At 35.1% G+C, this 15,369-nt stretch overlaps 1 protein-coding gene and 1 long non-coding RNA gene across 3 annotated transcripts in view; one reads left to right on the top strand and one right to left on the bottom strand.

The window, feature by feature from the left end:
- The first annotated feature begins 4,206 nt into the window (after window positions 1-4,206).
- Window positions 4,207-6,655, top strand: LOC116721713 (uncharacterized). Its single transcript, XR_004339668.1, has 4 exons — window positions 4,207-4,946; window positions 5,143-5,262; window positions 5,350-5,422; window positions 5,519-6,655. It is a non-coding gene; the product is annotated as an uncharacterized LOC116721713 (long non-coding RNA).
- Window positions 6,321-15,369, bottom strand: part of mmp16b (matrix metallopeptidase 16b (membrane-inserted)) — a 26,123-nt gene continuing 17,074 nt past the window's right edge. For both annotated transcript variants that reach the window (XM_032565613.1, XM_032565612.1), the window contains 2 exons: window positions 13,187-13,302; window positions 6,321-11,601 (listed from right to left, as the gene is read on the bottom strand). In XM_032565613.1, the coding sequence (XP_032421504.1) occupies window positions 11,240-11,601; window positions 13,187-13,302 (478 nt within the window). In that variant the 3' untranslated portion in view covers window positions 6,321-11,239. The remainder of the gene's footprint in view (window positions 11,602-13,186; window positions 13,303-15,369) is intronic.

Genomic DNA, 15,369 nt, shown 5'->3' with positions numbered 1-15,369 from the left:
CTATCTTGCTTGACTAAATCAGAATTTTGATTTCATCGTATGTGCTAACCCCCCACCCCCCAAAAAAACCCCCTCTTTTTCCTAGGCTCTTTGCAACACCTTGTGCAGAAATCAGCACCACAATTGCACAGCAAATCGAAGCCTTCAGCCCTGAGTATATGGTAACAGAGCACAAGTTTCTTATTCTTCTTAAATAAATGAAAGGATCTGGTGTAATGTTCTGGGCTGCCTTGTTTTACAGCTCTCTTTGGCAACTCCTTTGAAAATCAAAGCAAACCACACTTCCCCTGATGGCATCACTGCTCAGAACATCACCTTCTCCTTCAGTCCCACCATCTTAACTGGAGGCTGCCGTGTTTCTGTGAGTAAAAGATTTGTGTTGGAGCTGATTTATAGAAATGTTTGACATTTGTTTTGTAGTTTGATTTCAGTAGATTTTTGTTATACAATTATCTTATTTGTTTTATCTAAAAGTAGAAAGTTGGAATCTAATGATACATTACCATTATTTTTAATTGACTACCTAATCTGCTCTGTAGGCTCAGTCCATCTCTCTTGGATTCACCAGTCTTCTTGATGATGGTCTTAATTACTGCAATTTGTACAAGCTGCTGTCAGGTAATCAAACATACTGGAAGAAACCCTTATTCTGGACAGCATTACTTCAAAACATGTGTTTGTTATAACAGAGCTGCTTGTTTCCTCAATGTTCTACTTCTAGCGAGCGGACTCACCTCAGCTCCAGGCTTCATGGAGATGACAAACGAATGGGCCTGTCTGGGATATGGGATGGCCAAATGCAAAGCTTAAAGAAAGGCTTTAGAATACCAGTCACATAAAAAAATTCATTCAAATCGCCTTTTGAACCATAAAGAATAAAATTGATCTTTCTTTTACGTGGTGGAATTTACTTCTATGTGTATACTTTAAAAATAAATAATAAAAGCTGGAATTTAAATCTACCCCTGCTTGTCACTGCTGTCTTTTTATTCTTCACACTGTTGTATTTATATTATCAGGTAGGATCTCGGACATATGCTCAGAAATAAAATAAAAGGACATTAAATTTGTGTTGTTAAAAATTATTCTCAAATAATTTTTTTTTTTTTTTAGTATCTATACCAGTTTAATGATTCCTTGTCTAGAGCAGTCACTGAGAGAGAGAGAGGGCTGTAGAACTTAGACAGGTTATCAGTCCTTCACAGGACAAAACAGAGACAAATCAGGGTAGTAATTAATTACATTTACTTGGGTGATTTTAAAAAAGTAGTTTAGTCTATAAATTACCTGAGTAATATTATTTTGAAGAAGGATACTCTTATTTGAGTAAAATATTTGTCAACTCAACACACCGCTGGCGATGACAGAGAGGCATGGGGTAGGCATCCTTGCATACATAAACTCATTCCTAGGGGCAATTAGAGTAACCAATTGACATGTTTTAGGCTGTGGGAGGAAATCACAACTACTAGCAGTGACCCCATGCATACACAGATAATATGCAAACTTCATGCAGAAAGATTCCAGGCCAGAATTTGACCCTTCCTGTACAAAGAGGGTCAAATTCTGTAATATACTGTACTATACAGTGAATCTCAAAGAGCCCCACTAGTCATGTTTTAAACATATAATTTTATAAATCTGTGCTGCCGAATCTATGTTGTTTGTTTTATAGTTTCAGTTCAATCTCTGAAGCCTCCTGTCTCATTTGATATAATTTCCCTTCAGATTTTATGTTCAGGCTACAGAATGCATAAAGACACCACTGTGTTAAACTAATAGCAGTCATTCTTACGCCATGTTGTTGTTAATGCAGACAAGATAGTCACGTCCTGAATCATCAGACAGCCACAAGTTAGCCATCACATTGAACTTTATTGCTTCAATATACATTTTACATGATCAAAAACAAATGCAGAATAATATGTCTGTCCTGGTCGTGCTTTAGAAAATTTCTAATTGTTTACTTTGGCTTTAAACAAGTAAAAAAAAAAAAACAATGTTATTGCCAAAATCAATTATTAAACTCAAACAATAAAGATGAAAGCATATAAGTACACAAAATGCAAAAAAACCCAACATATTTCTGCTGAATTTGTCACATCAAGAAAGAATTTGTTCTAGAGCTAAGAATCATTTCTCTGAATTCTTTCAAACAATTCTTCTATTGACTTTTCTGCCCAACTCCTGAAATATATTTATGTGGTCTAAGCCATTGTAACACATAAAATAATAACCATGCAATTATCCTCCAGGCTGTAGAACAGTCAGCAGGCTGTGGGTGCTGCAAATGCAACAAATTTCTTTAGTAATGGAAAACAATCTCAAATCCACATGCATAATTGTTTGAGAACATAACAGTCTTGTGGTGAGCATGACTGTAGTGCAGGATTTTGTTATCATTCTTTGGAAAATTAAAAGAATACAAGAAAATAATCTTGTAGATTTTTCAGACAAAGACAACAGTATTTTCATCAAGCAAATATTTATTCACACTTTCTAATCATTAATCTTAGTTCATATGGAGAGATTTGAGTTTTAACAATGACAGCTTTTCCATGGTCGCTCCAACAAATGTGCATTTAGTCATGCACAGGACAAGACAATCCTCCAGCAAAACAAAGCTTTTGCGAAAGAATAAACATATTCTTCTTCGTTTTGCTTCGTTGTTTTAATAGGGACACAATCACACATTTTTTTGTTTTCCTTCTCATTTGCAGACAGAAGCGCCAAAGCCAAGACAGAGCCACTCATTGGTGAATTCAACGAAGCCTGGGGTTTTGTTGAGTCCACTTCCTGAACAAAGAAAAGACAAAACAAGTGAAAATGACGAGTGAGCAAATGTTGAAAAATTTCGTGACTGGAATGATTCTTTAACTGAAAATTTGTCATGCTGATTATTATTTATCCAAGTGCAAAACCCAACCTTTTATAACTGTGTTGAGGTTGCAGTAATTTGTTCCATTATCAAATGGGCTGAACCAAAATGGAGACACTGAGGAACCCTGAACAGATATGAATCCATACATGAAGGAAAAACATTTAGCTTAAACTTTTTTTTTGCTCTTGTTTTAACAAGAGTTTAAAAGTATATAACCGAGTTAAAAATGGCTTGAACTCAAGAGACATTTGCCTCACCTGTACATGACAGCCCATGCTCAGGGTTGTAGAGTCCATTGTGAAATTAAGGTTTGCAATTTCACCATCTTTGGCAGTGTGATTGGCTAGAATTTGAACTGGTGTTACCGGGCCAAGCTGGGGTAGAAGATAGAAATGTTTTTAGCCTCTATGAATCTGTACAACTCTGAAAGCAGTACTGTACATTTTGTTATACCTTGTATGACTTCTTGTCGTCTTTTATGCCAGTCACAATGGCCATGTTAACCTGATCACATGGAACCCCAAATAACCTGGATCAGATCACAGTTAGAAGACTGGCTCCATGCACAACACTTTGCTAAACACTATACACACAGACAAACACTCCCTTACCAGATAATTCTGCAGAAAGCGTTTGAAGATGGAGCTGGTCTTCCACTTGTAATGATGATGCACATTCCTAAAAAGAGAAGGAATGACACAAAAACAGTCCTCACAGCCATGATGAGGGACTTTCTTCTGGCTCCTAAGGCAGGACTGACTAATTATTTCTTCCTTTGGGGTTTATATGGAGCATTGCCCTCAACGGCAGCACCTGAAAGGCGCTTGGATTGTCATGTGGAGGCATGGAAATGCAATTTGGATGATGGTGCGCATGACCCAGGCAGCATGTTTGTCATCTTTCAAGGCTAATTAAGATATTTTAGTGAATCAAAAGGCTGGGAGGACAGCCATTATGACTTCTGTCTTAAAATAATCTGCGCTATCCCAACTGACCTAAGCGTGAAAGCTTAGACTAATGTCAAAGTGAGAAAAACATCAGCATATATTTTAAATTTGCATCCCTTTATATAGGGGTGTTAATATTTGGTACTAAACTGTAAGACAGAAAATAAAATTGTGTTATAATTGTATTGTTATATAACGTGTTGTTTCATACATTTAATTACATTATATTTCTTTGACCTTTTAGTAGAAATATAAGAAAAAAACTTCAATTGACACACAGTTCAGTTGTAAATAATTTAAAAATATTAAGCAGCCACATTTATTCCGGAGCTATAGTGCAAATACATGTTTCTTTTATTTCATTTTTAGATTAAGAGGGAGATTGTTTTCCTTCATTGAGACAAATGGTTATGTTTTTCTGACAAACTTCGACATATACAAGGAAACTATCAAGATATATTTTGATGTGCAAAACAGGTCAGATTTTATGTGCTCTTCTTGGTTGTATACATGTACATGTCTTAAGAGTGATTTAAAACGTATTCGTAAGAAAATTGAGCATTTGTGTAAATAATCAGTTTTCCAGAAGATGAAAAATAAAAGTCACCAAAAAGCCACCATCCATCATAAGGACATTTGCTTTATTGCTTGGCTTGTTTTGCTTTGTGTCTGTCTCACTAACGTTATATGTATTAGAGGCACATTATGCCATCACAGAACATATAAATGACTCCTCACACTGTGAATTTCTTTTCACAACACAGCTCTCCAGCTGCTGCCACCATGACTCTCAGATCTCTGTTGGTCTTTGCTTTATTCCTGCAGTTTGTTTACCCGCCTCACCAGCTATGAAGCTAAATGCATAGCAATATAATAGGAAATGAAAATATTCATAATTGTTGAGATGTCCCTTTTTTTTGTACTGGTTGTTACTTTCATTGTCTGTCTGTCTGTGTGTCCTTCTGTCTGTCTGTCTGTCTGTTCTAAGAAATGAGAGGAATCTTTCTTGCAGGACTTTTAGGCTGGCCTGCTCTGAACCTGTGAGTGATCTGGTGAACCAGCTGAAGGCTTGGAGCACAAAGAAGTGTCGAGACGGTCCGGAGAAGTGCATGTATAAGGTGATGAAATACTGAGCAAAAACTGAGCAATGCAATCCTTGCAGTGTAATATATATATATATATATATATATATATATATATATATATATATATATATATATATATATATATATATATATATATATATATATATATAAGCAGATTTATTTATTGATATTAAACTATGGTATGTTTGTTCTTGTTTTTGTTCCTTAGATAATGAGCGAGTCCCCAGAAGAGCTTGAAGTAGAGCACACCTCCCCTAAGTCAGGCAAAATTACAGAAATTAACTTCGTTTTTGGCCCACTTGCTGCAAAATCCTTCTGCAAAATTAAAGTTATTTTGCCATACTGCATTGCAAATTAAAATAAAAAAAATTACAGGATGTTTGTTTTAAAACATATATACGGTGTTCAACCACAGGCTATTTCTACCACAAAATCAAAGAACGGAACCGATCCCAATGACTATTGCCTCCTCTACAATCTAATTGATGGTAAACTATTTACTCATATTTACTTAGTAAATATTTCCGGCTTTATAAATAACTGATTTCATTTATTTTTGTTGTTGCTGTTTTTACCTGAAAAAGCAAGCGGGCTGACCCAGGCAGAAGGCTACAAAGAAATTTGCAATAAGGAGAAGCGTCCCTCGATGTCATCAGCAGACTGTGACAAAGATAAAGACTTTTATGTGTGAATGATTTCCCTAAAGGCTAATTTTTTTACTTGCTTATAAAATTTTGTGCCTCTATTGCATCAAGGTTCACAATCAGTTCACAATTAGTCTTTCTGTACTGTCTCGCTCTTCTTGTTGAAAAATTATTGTAGAGATTTAATTTTATGGTGATTACTGTTAATTTGTTTTTCCTTTTTCTTCATCTCAGTTTGTGCAAATAAACTATGCATTAAAGAATAATTCAACATTTTTGAAGCGGGGCTCGATCAGTCGAACTTTATTAGTAGAGCGTTTTCAAACAGATTACATGAAAAGTTGAATAAGATTATTTTATAAGATTAAGATAGGAAAAAGTTCTAAACACAAAGAGAAGTGAAAATATAAGATCCAAATATTTGATATTTGATCAAATCTAAAGTAAACACACAAAAGTTGTTTAGATCCAGTTTGAGAACGAAATATCCAATTGAACTTAAATTTGAAGATATCTGGAGACCTACTGTATGTGGCAGTAAAAAAAAATTTTTAACCTTATAGCAAGTTTTCTTTTCAATTCACCATGTGTGCACAAAACTCAGAGATGTTTCTCTGCTATATAAATAAAATGCTTTGTTACATTTTAATTTACTCCACACTGTGGAGAGGGTTTGTTCAGCCCGACTAAAAAAAGAGTGTTGAACTTGAATGTTTGTGTGAGAGCCTCACATCCAGTCAGATTTATTTTGCACCTCTTTTATTTACAACACAAATAATCTTCTTTATCCATGGAGTCGATCAAAAAAAGAAAGAAAATGTCCAAAACAGACAGCAAATAGCCTGGCTTGTACACTATATACATATAATGCAATAATGTTAACATCTTATACAGTTTGTCTGTGAGAATAAACTTCACATATCTGCATAAAGCATCTAGAGTGCAGAGATTGCTCCTTGTCTTTTCTTCTTTACCCTCTGTGGTGTACTGACTGCTGTCCAATCAGTCCCCTCTGCTTCCTTTAATGTCACTCCAAATTAGCCCTAATGCTTAGCAGCAAGTGTCAAGACAGACTTGGAAAAAAAGAAAGAGCACTAAAGAGTCAGCCAAGATTGATACATCAAGACAGGAATTAGTCAGACTTCAAAGTAAAGCAAGAAAACTGTGTCTAACCTCTAAGTGAGTTAGAGCTACAAGGAAATAAAAAGAATTGTAGACTATGGTATAACTTTATGGACAATTACTTAGAGTCTGTCGAACTAAAATAAAATGTTTTAAACTGAATTCTATTGTCAGCTTCTTGCCCTTAATGCAATGCAAGACTTGAGGAACGATATACAGTACAAAGTCTCCTTACTGGTCATGTGTAACTCACACGCTCATGAGCCCTCACCATTAGTAAACAAACTCACACAACATCAAGCACAACACCTAGTAAAGGCTTTGCCCCATCTCCAAGTTACACTGGTCAATGTGGGTAGATCTAAACTGTAGATCTAAACACTGTTTCTACTGGTTTCACGTATTGTTTATAGATTTAATGATGAAAACTGGAATAGCAATGAGGAGAACTTTCACAAAAGTCAAATAATGACTATTTCAAATCCTTTCAAACACCCAAGAGAAATCTGCTAATACAGTGCTGTCATTTAACCCCTCAGATAAAGACAGGTAGAAGAGCAATTCAAGGTTGACAAATGTTATCTCAATTCAAATCTGCATGCATTAGTTTTTGCTGTATGTAAATTGTATCTGTTACAAATGATAAAGCTAAATGTCAAAGTCATCAGCCACAGTTCACTCAGAGCTCCTCTAGATAACTGATATAGGAGAACATCTTCAGTTTCTGATCTGCTTCAATACATCTTCGCCTTAACATCAGTGAAAGATTTAATCTTTCACTGAATACTTTGCAGCTCAAGGCTGTTTTAATAGAACAAAAATCAATGAACACAAATATTTAAGAAATCACAAATCATTTACCAAAAACATCATACAACTGTAATAAATGGAGAACCTCAGGGCTTCAAACAAAAACAATAAAGCAAACAATTGGTTCCCTCGGTTTAAGAAATTCTCTCCAAGGATTTGCAATCAATGTCCTTATTGTAGTAAATGCTTTGCATGTTGAAAAGGAGATTTTGTAGAACGTGAATTCCTGTTACATCCATTTTGAATGGTGCAGATGTCTTGGAGTCGAGTGTTCTGCTGCATCAGGAAACGGTACATCACTACTTCACTACAGTGTTCCCTTTATATTGCACAAGACATCTTAATACATTTTTTAGTCCATTCCTGCTTCAAACACATGAATGAACACACATGTTTGCAAATCCAGTTTTTTTAAACCGAGGAAGCATATTTCTAGCACTTCTATTTTTGCTTTGCCAAGTGGCTCTTTGCAACCTCCACAATACTTTTGGATTTATGGCATTCCAAAGACAATTCCAAAATAAGACATTAAACTAGCATTCATGAGTGTTATCATTTGCATCTGTACATATAATACGTAAAAAAATGGTTTAAAAACTCTCATTCCTGATCATTTTACAACAGAGAGTTTATCTTTCATTACAGCGATTAGTTTGACTGATTAAGTTAGCTGAAACAATATAAGATTTACATATACAGTAGAGTTGTATATACGTGTGTACAGAATATATGAAATGTCATGGTTCATAGTATATATTTAGAATTGCGTTCATCAGATTTAACTTCACTCGTTTTGACTTTCCAATATGCAATTGGTATCCAACAATATTTAAATAGTTCTAAACATTCATTAGTAATGTGTTAATTTGTTAATCTAACCAACCATATGCATTTGTTTGTATAATGTCTAATTGAGGTTACAGTGTAGAAAACAGAAGACATAGGCAATATTGGTTTAAAATTTTTCCATAACACAAAAATTCAGCAAACTGTAAGTTTAAAACAACAAATTATGTCCTGGTAAAGCTTGAAAAGGCTTTCTTCTCAAAAGCAGTTGAATTCAGCAAAAAAAAAAAAAACAACAACAAATGTTTCAAAGTTTTATAAGAAGATAGATATCTAACAAAGTTTAAGTGCTTCTGGTATTAAAAGAAGCAGATTTTTTTCCCCTTCTCTTGTTCCATCTTGCTCGCTATTTCCTCTGTTGAGCATGGGCCGGGATGAGACTCTGGCTGTATTGCACTCTGTAAAACACCACGTTTTCACCATAGTGACACATATACTTAAAACAAATATGGCAAATCTGATCCAATCTATTTTATTTTGAACAAAAAGCAAACTTGTTTCTACGGATGTGACAATAATATAAAGCTCTATTACATTTATGACATTGTTTTCTGTATTTATGTCTATATCTTTACATCTATAAACAACTCTAGAGGAAAACGAGATCATTCCAAAATTTACATTGCTTAATTTTGAGTAAAATTGTTCAATGACAAAATAAAATGTATTATTTTGAATAAATGTATTTGCATAAAAAATGGCAAATGAGATGGAATGGATGCCTTACATAGAGATGCTAATTTAAAACTTTGCACTGGTCTCTTAAATGTTTTGCCGAGCTGCTTTTATCACATTGCTTTTATTTTAATACATAGAATTTAAAAAATATAAAATAAACATCTCCTAAATTTAATCAAAGTTTTTATTAGACATACTTTTGTGCAAAAGATTATACCTTTTTTTTTTTTTTTCCATTCTGCCCTTTATAGAGTAGCACTGGAAGTGTAACAATACGAACAAACCAAATTTACGAACTGACTTTCCAGAGAAACAACGGAAACTGAGTTCCACAGATGCACAGAGATTTCTCATCGACTTTTTACTCCACTAAGTGAGATGGCGAGCAGGCGCAAGGGCAGGAGCGCAGCAGAGAACATGTGCAGTGTTTATTTGTTCTGCAGACCTCCCATGATGTCATCTTACTTGTCTTAAGTTATGTTGCCATCAACGCCAATGTAAAAATGGCACAAATTTAACACCACAGATGGACACTAGGCGGTGGGACTTCAGTTCTATTGTTGAGCAGTTAAATATAAGAACGAAAATACTAAATTATTTTTAGTTTTTAATTAAAGACTAACTTTATACTTGACCATTTTGTCCAATGGGGCAAAAAGGTTTAGATACCAGTAATCTAAGTAGAACACGGGACATGTTTCAGTTGAAGCAAGTGGCTTAAAAAGACAAGGTAGGCTCTGCAGGTGATTGCTTGCCATGCATGTTGCTCCAAGTTTGCCATTTGGATTTTCAGAATAGCATCAAACTGATAATAGTGAAGAGTGGCAATATTTTAGTTTCCATGCCCTGGGTGCCAATGTTTGTTTTTTAGCAACTAGAAATATTTCAGAGCAGCCAAATTAATATATTTTCTAAGTGAAAAAATAATGTAGTAGACTAAGTTAAAAAGTGAGTCTGGTCACTCGGGCATATTCTCAGGCGTCTCATTAAAAGGACTTTTAAAAGTAGAACTTGTTTGATGGAAAGTTTTAGGAGATTAAAACCTCAGTACACTTTGGAACCGGCCCATGCCTTCTTCTGACACATAAGCACCTGGCACACTTAAAAGGTTGCTAAACTTGTTTAAAGTATTTGAATCAACATAGATAATGATAAATTATAGCAGAGCTCAGTACTTACATAACAAGGGTGATTATTCATTCTTTCACACGTACACACAGACAAATTCACAACAAATCTTCTCTCTCTCTCTCTTGTGAGGCTGCAAACGAAAGCTGATCTTTGGCAGCTGACATTTTCGAGATCTCCTCTGTGGACCAAAATGTCCTAAACTACTGGTTTAGCATTGCATTTTGAGCAGTAGTAATGACTTCACACACATTTTCTGTCTTCCCGCTGTGTCACTCAGTATCCATCCTCCACACCAGTGGAACAGAAGGAGAAAGGATTGAAGCAATCTGTGATTAAGGCAGTCTCATTAGTATTGCAGAGTGTTTTTTTTTTTTTTTTTTATTATTTTGGCCCCTGTTGTGCAGACAGACTGCCACAACAGTCATGAGTTTCTTTTGCTCCTTCTTTTTTGTCCTTACAGAGAAGATGAGTAGGTGTGAACAGTAGCGGTGAAAGAAAATCAGAGTGTGATCCAAAACGTCAGATCCATGGAGGAAGAATATCCGATCGAAAACAACATCAAGCTGTAATCCTCTTTGGAAGAAAATGTCATATTTGGTTTATGTATGATATTCGTATATCCTCACGGTGAATTATGTTTTACAGGGGTCCTAGACTAAAAAAAAGCACAACCCAGGGCGATTGAATTAAGTGAAGTAGAAGCCTAGATCTAATTTGTCCTCTGAAGTTAGTGCTAGGGGCTTTTTCAGCGGCGTGCAGAGATGGGGATAGACAAAGATCCCGCTTACAGTAGATTATTTCTGTCTCACTTAACTGAGTTCATTTCGAGATCCAAAGAAAAATCAAAGCAGATACATACACATTAGTAGGACAAAGAAGATGAAGCTCTGCCACTGTCATCTACTGAGGTCAGCTGATAGTTTCCCTTCCTTGTAGCGCACAGTTCACATGTTCCAGCTGTCCTCAGATCTGCTCAAATGGCAAACCTCATGTACTGTACTTCTTTACAGTCCTTCAAGTTATAGGGCTTTAAGTAACAACTTTCTCAGAGCTCTCTATACTGTAACAATCCCTTTAGACCCACTCCTGCATGGAGCGCTTGCAGTACAGTATGTGCCGCTGCGTGCTCTTCCTCCTGAACTGGAAAACGGTGTAGAGGAGGACCATCATGCACAGCGCCAGGACGCAAGGAATGGCAATGGCCACAGCCTTCTCCGTACCCCCAACGCTGTCCAGTTTGATGACGACATCCACATCATTGTTGTCACAGTGCCTTTCGTCTGCCGCCGGGGGATTCCAGCCCCAGTCGGGGTCAGTGGGGAGGCCGTCGCAGCCCATGAAGTCCCTCAGAATAGACCTGGGGTAGCTGGGCTCCACGCGAAGCCGCTGGTTGTTAAACTTCCAGTACTCTTTTCCCTTGTAGAAGTAGGTAAAACCTGCAACAGAGATATGAAAATAAAGGGGAAAAAATGGTTTGTTTGTTAGGATTAAATATTAGTCTTGTTATGGTAGACTTAATAGTGCCCTGTTCAATTATTTTGCTGTCAAGTGAAGCACTCCAAGTGGGATGTCATTATATTGAACTACAAAACTTTATCTGGCTTAATGACTGTCTTTTGTCTGATAATATGCTTTCATGCTGAGATTTTAGGCATAAAATCATTCTGAAGATGGAAAACATACCTATTAAACTATTACTATAAAATCCATCATTGAAAAACAAACCGCAAATTTCCAAGCATAAAATTATCATATAAAATTAACTACAACAATCCAAATGCCATCTAAAAAAAGTCAGAAACAAATTAAACTTTTCAAATAAAAAGTTTGAAAAAATGAAAAAAAAATTACATTTCAGGGTCTAAAGTTTAGTTCTGTCATCACAGATTGATATGACAGTGAAAACAATGAAAACAACTATATTAGTATATGACACAATTGTTTTTGGAGTAAAGGACAATACAGTGAGATTGAAAAACACATTTTCAGTACAATGTGCCAATATATATTTAAGCCCCAATTAACTAAATCTCTTAAAAGATCAAAACATGTAAAAGGAGTATCAATTCAAATAAAAATAATGAATGAAATTTAATCAGAAATGGCATGTTAAAAACTATTTATATCCTTAATTAATACTTAATGTTGCTGTCCAACTTTTTCAATATTTCCTCTGATAGATAATTTTTGATTATCTATTTTTAGTTTGGAGCTCCAACTCTTATTGCTTCCAGAGAGAAGAAACACAAAGATAAAATGTTATTAAAATCAAGAGACTACTTAATGTCCACATTTATTTACACATCAAATGTGCAAGTATAAAATGACTATTATGATCGGTTGATGATCATTTTAAAAAGGCTTAAGCTTTAATTTGAGTTTTCTTATTCATTTGTAAAAAAATCCTACATGAGAAAACAATAACATCAACAAAGTCACTATTGACCCCCTACTGCCACCACTACTGTTTATACTTTGTCTATACAACCCTCTTTTGCATATAGGACAGTATTTTGTCTTATAAGAGCCTACAGATAAGAAAACTCTGCAGGATAAATGTCTGGGAACTGTGATGATGGCCATGGAAGAAGGATGCTTTCATATCTGGTCAACCAATGCTGTGTAGACTTTCTGCTTTTTTAGGAGTCGGTGATGGTAAATTTTTGTTTTTCTGACAGAAACCACCAGATTTTAAAACAAAATTTCTGGCATTTTCAAAAAGGTACTTAAAGGTTAGCAAACACCACAAGCTTATACATGTGACATGAAGATAGAAAAGACATTTTTTCTCCATTTTCTCCCCCCAACAGCCAGTTTGGATGTAGATTGGGTCTAATGGTTTTTATGGAGAATTTTCAAGACAACTTTGATGCAGTTCTTCAACAGTGAGCTCTGGAAGTTATTTAACATCCCTTAAAAACCTCCTCACCATCTGTGATGGAAAGATAAATATTGATTCCACTCCAGAATTTATTTTATGGGGATCTTTACAGATTCCTATAATTTTTGCAATCCATATACCATTTGCCTTGTCCACAAAAGCGCCCTGTGGAGAGTCAGGGATGCCCTTCCAGATAGTGATGGGTTTAGGGTAACCTGGGTCCATCGTCCTCATGTCCTCGTTATACCTCCAGTATCTAAAAAAAAGAGAGACAGTGATAAATACCAACAGTTAAACAGAGGATTTGGAGTTTGCTACTTCATAATTGATCCAATATGGACAAAGACTCTGTTCTCACAAAGACAGAGAACAGCTTTCTCTGCTACTATTTAAAACATATACTGTATAATTAGAACAAAAGAATAAAGTGTGTAGGTATTGCACTTTCTCTGTTCCTAAGATGCACACAAAGCAGAATATCCACAAAAAAGAACAAGGTAAATTTGCTGAATCGTTTCTTTGTAGCCAGATAAAAATATGTAAGGCATTTATCTGCAGTCATAACCTTTTGCTTGCATTTTCATACTGTATTTTGTAGTTGTTCATATTGCTGTTTTTGGGGATTCTTTAGGGTTGCAGTGTATGTGAATGTGCAGAGCTAAACAAATAAAATTAAATTCAAGCATCTCTCCAGCTCCATGCCTACTAACTTATTAGATTTTCCAACACAACTTACTTTTATCAACCATATCCCCCTGTGTTTTAGTTTGCAAAGGCAATAAACTGAATGCTACAATTCCATAAGATGTGTTTTTAAAGGTTCGATCTGAATGCTTTGGCATGTTTTATTAAAGCTTCCTTTTATATTTCTAATGCACTCATGTTCAACTCTTGCTTAGTGAAGAGATGAGAGCTAATTTAAGCTCTAAGTTTGCAAAGTAAACATGAAAATTTGTGCTTACTTTAGTTATTAATGAGAGCTGAGTGAATGTTACTTTCTGTAAAATTTTAAATGTGTAAATATACAGGATTTAAGCAACCTGATTGTCAGTTTTCCTTATATAAACGTTTAAACGGGTGGAGTCATTCTTTTTATTCCCCCCCCCAAAAAAAATAGTTTACTTTTTTTCTATTTGTAGTTAGACAGAATTACTCCAACTGTTATGATGGTACTTTTCAGAAAAAAAGACCATTAGCTGACTCATTTCACATGACAGGAAAATCCAATCAGTCAGCCATCCACGGCATGTCTATCTGAATTGCAGATTAGTCTCAGAAGCTTTTGTGAGTGACGAGCTTCTCACATACTGCTGCGCAAACCCGTAAAACTATAGATAAAAAAGCCATTTGAATTAGAGCACCATCAGCCCCCCGTCACACATCCCCACTGAGAGATAAAATCAACTTTAAAATTATCTGCACAACGTCCCCCTTTTATTAAATGGAAGAATCTGTGGATGGAGATGACAAAGTGTTTTGTCAGCTCCATCCACAGGGTCCTGTGACCTTTCAGGATATGATTTATCTCAACAGCTGAACATGTGAGTCAGACGGGCATATTCTCATACTTACAACGGCTCTGACGCACGTAAATAAGCAACAGATTTTCTGCTTTAGGCATTCTGGAGAGACAACAAAAATAATTTTGAAGTTCTTTTGAACTAAGCTAACACCTAGCCCCATAAAAAAAAAAAAATACTTCATCAAAGTTGTTAAAGTTAAACTTGAGTATCACTTTTGTGGCTACAAAAAAAAATGCATTCAGGTTTTGAGAAAGTGTCCCTCTTGGGTAGCGGAAATGTAAAAAAGTGAAGTAGTTTTTATGGGGTTGAAGTAAAAAGATACCACACAATATTAAATATAAAATTAAATAACTCTTGAATTATTTGACTCTTTGATTTGATTTAGATAAAAATTTACAATTTATATTTAACTGATGGATATAAGTTGAATATAACTTATAAGACCCTTAAAAATTTTGCTTTTAAGGGACTTAACTTCAAGCCACCTTCCAGTGTGCATACAACACACATGTTCAAAACTGCAATAATGATTATGGATCTGTACATTTTGCCATTCTAATTAGAATGATACTCAACTGAGCACCAAAAAACAACAACAAGAAAACAGAATTTGCCCTACAGACTGGTGAAATCAGGAATAAAATATTCCACATAGTGATTATTTAAAACACAGTTTGGGCTTTATTTGCTTGTCTTGTCTTCAAAGTAAGTAAGTATTAGTCTCCTCTCATCTCATGTTCGTAATTCATAAGTTGAATTACAAATATTTAAAAAAAGATTTTTCTTTTACATTTTTTTTA

This window comes from Xiphophorus hellerii, chromosome 6 (genome assembly GCF_003331165.1).
Source record: "Xiphophorus hellerii strain 12219 chromosome 6, Xiphophorus_hellerii-4.1, whole genome shotgun sequence".
NCBI classification, from domain to species: Eukaryota; Metazoa; Chordata; class Actinopteri; order Cyprinodontiformes; family Poeciliidae; genus Xiphophorus; species Xiphophorus hellerii.
The sequence above is the reverse complement of the archived record's forward strand: the minus strand, read 5'-3'. Positions and strand labels throughout refer to the sequence as shown.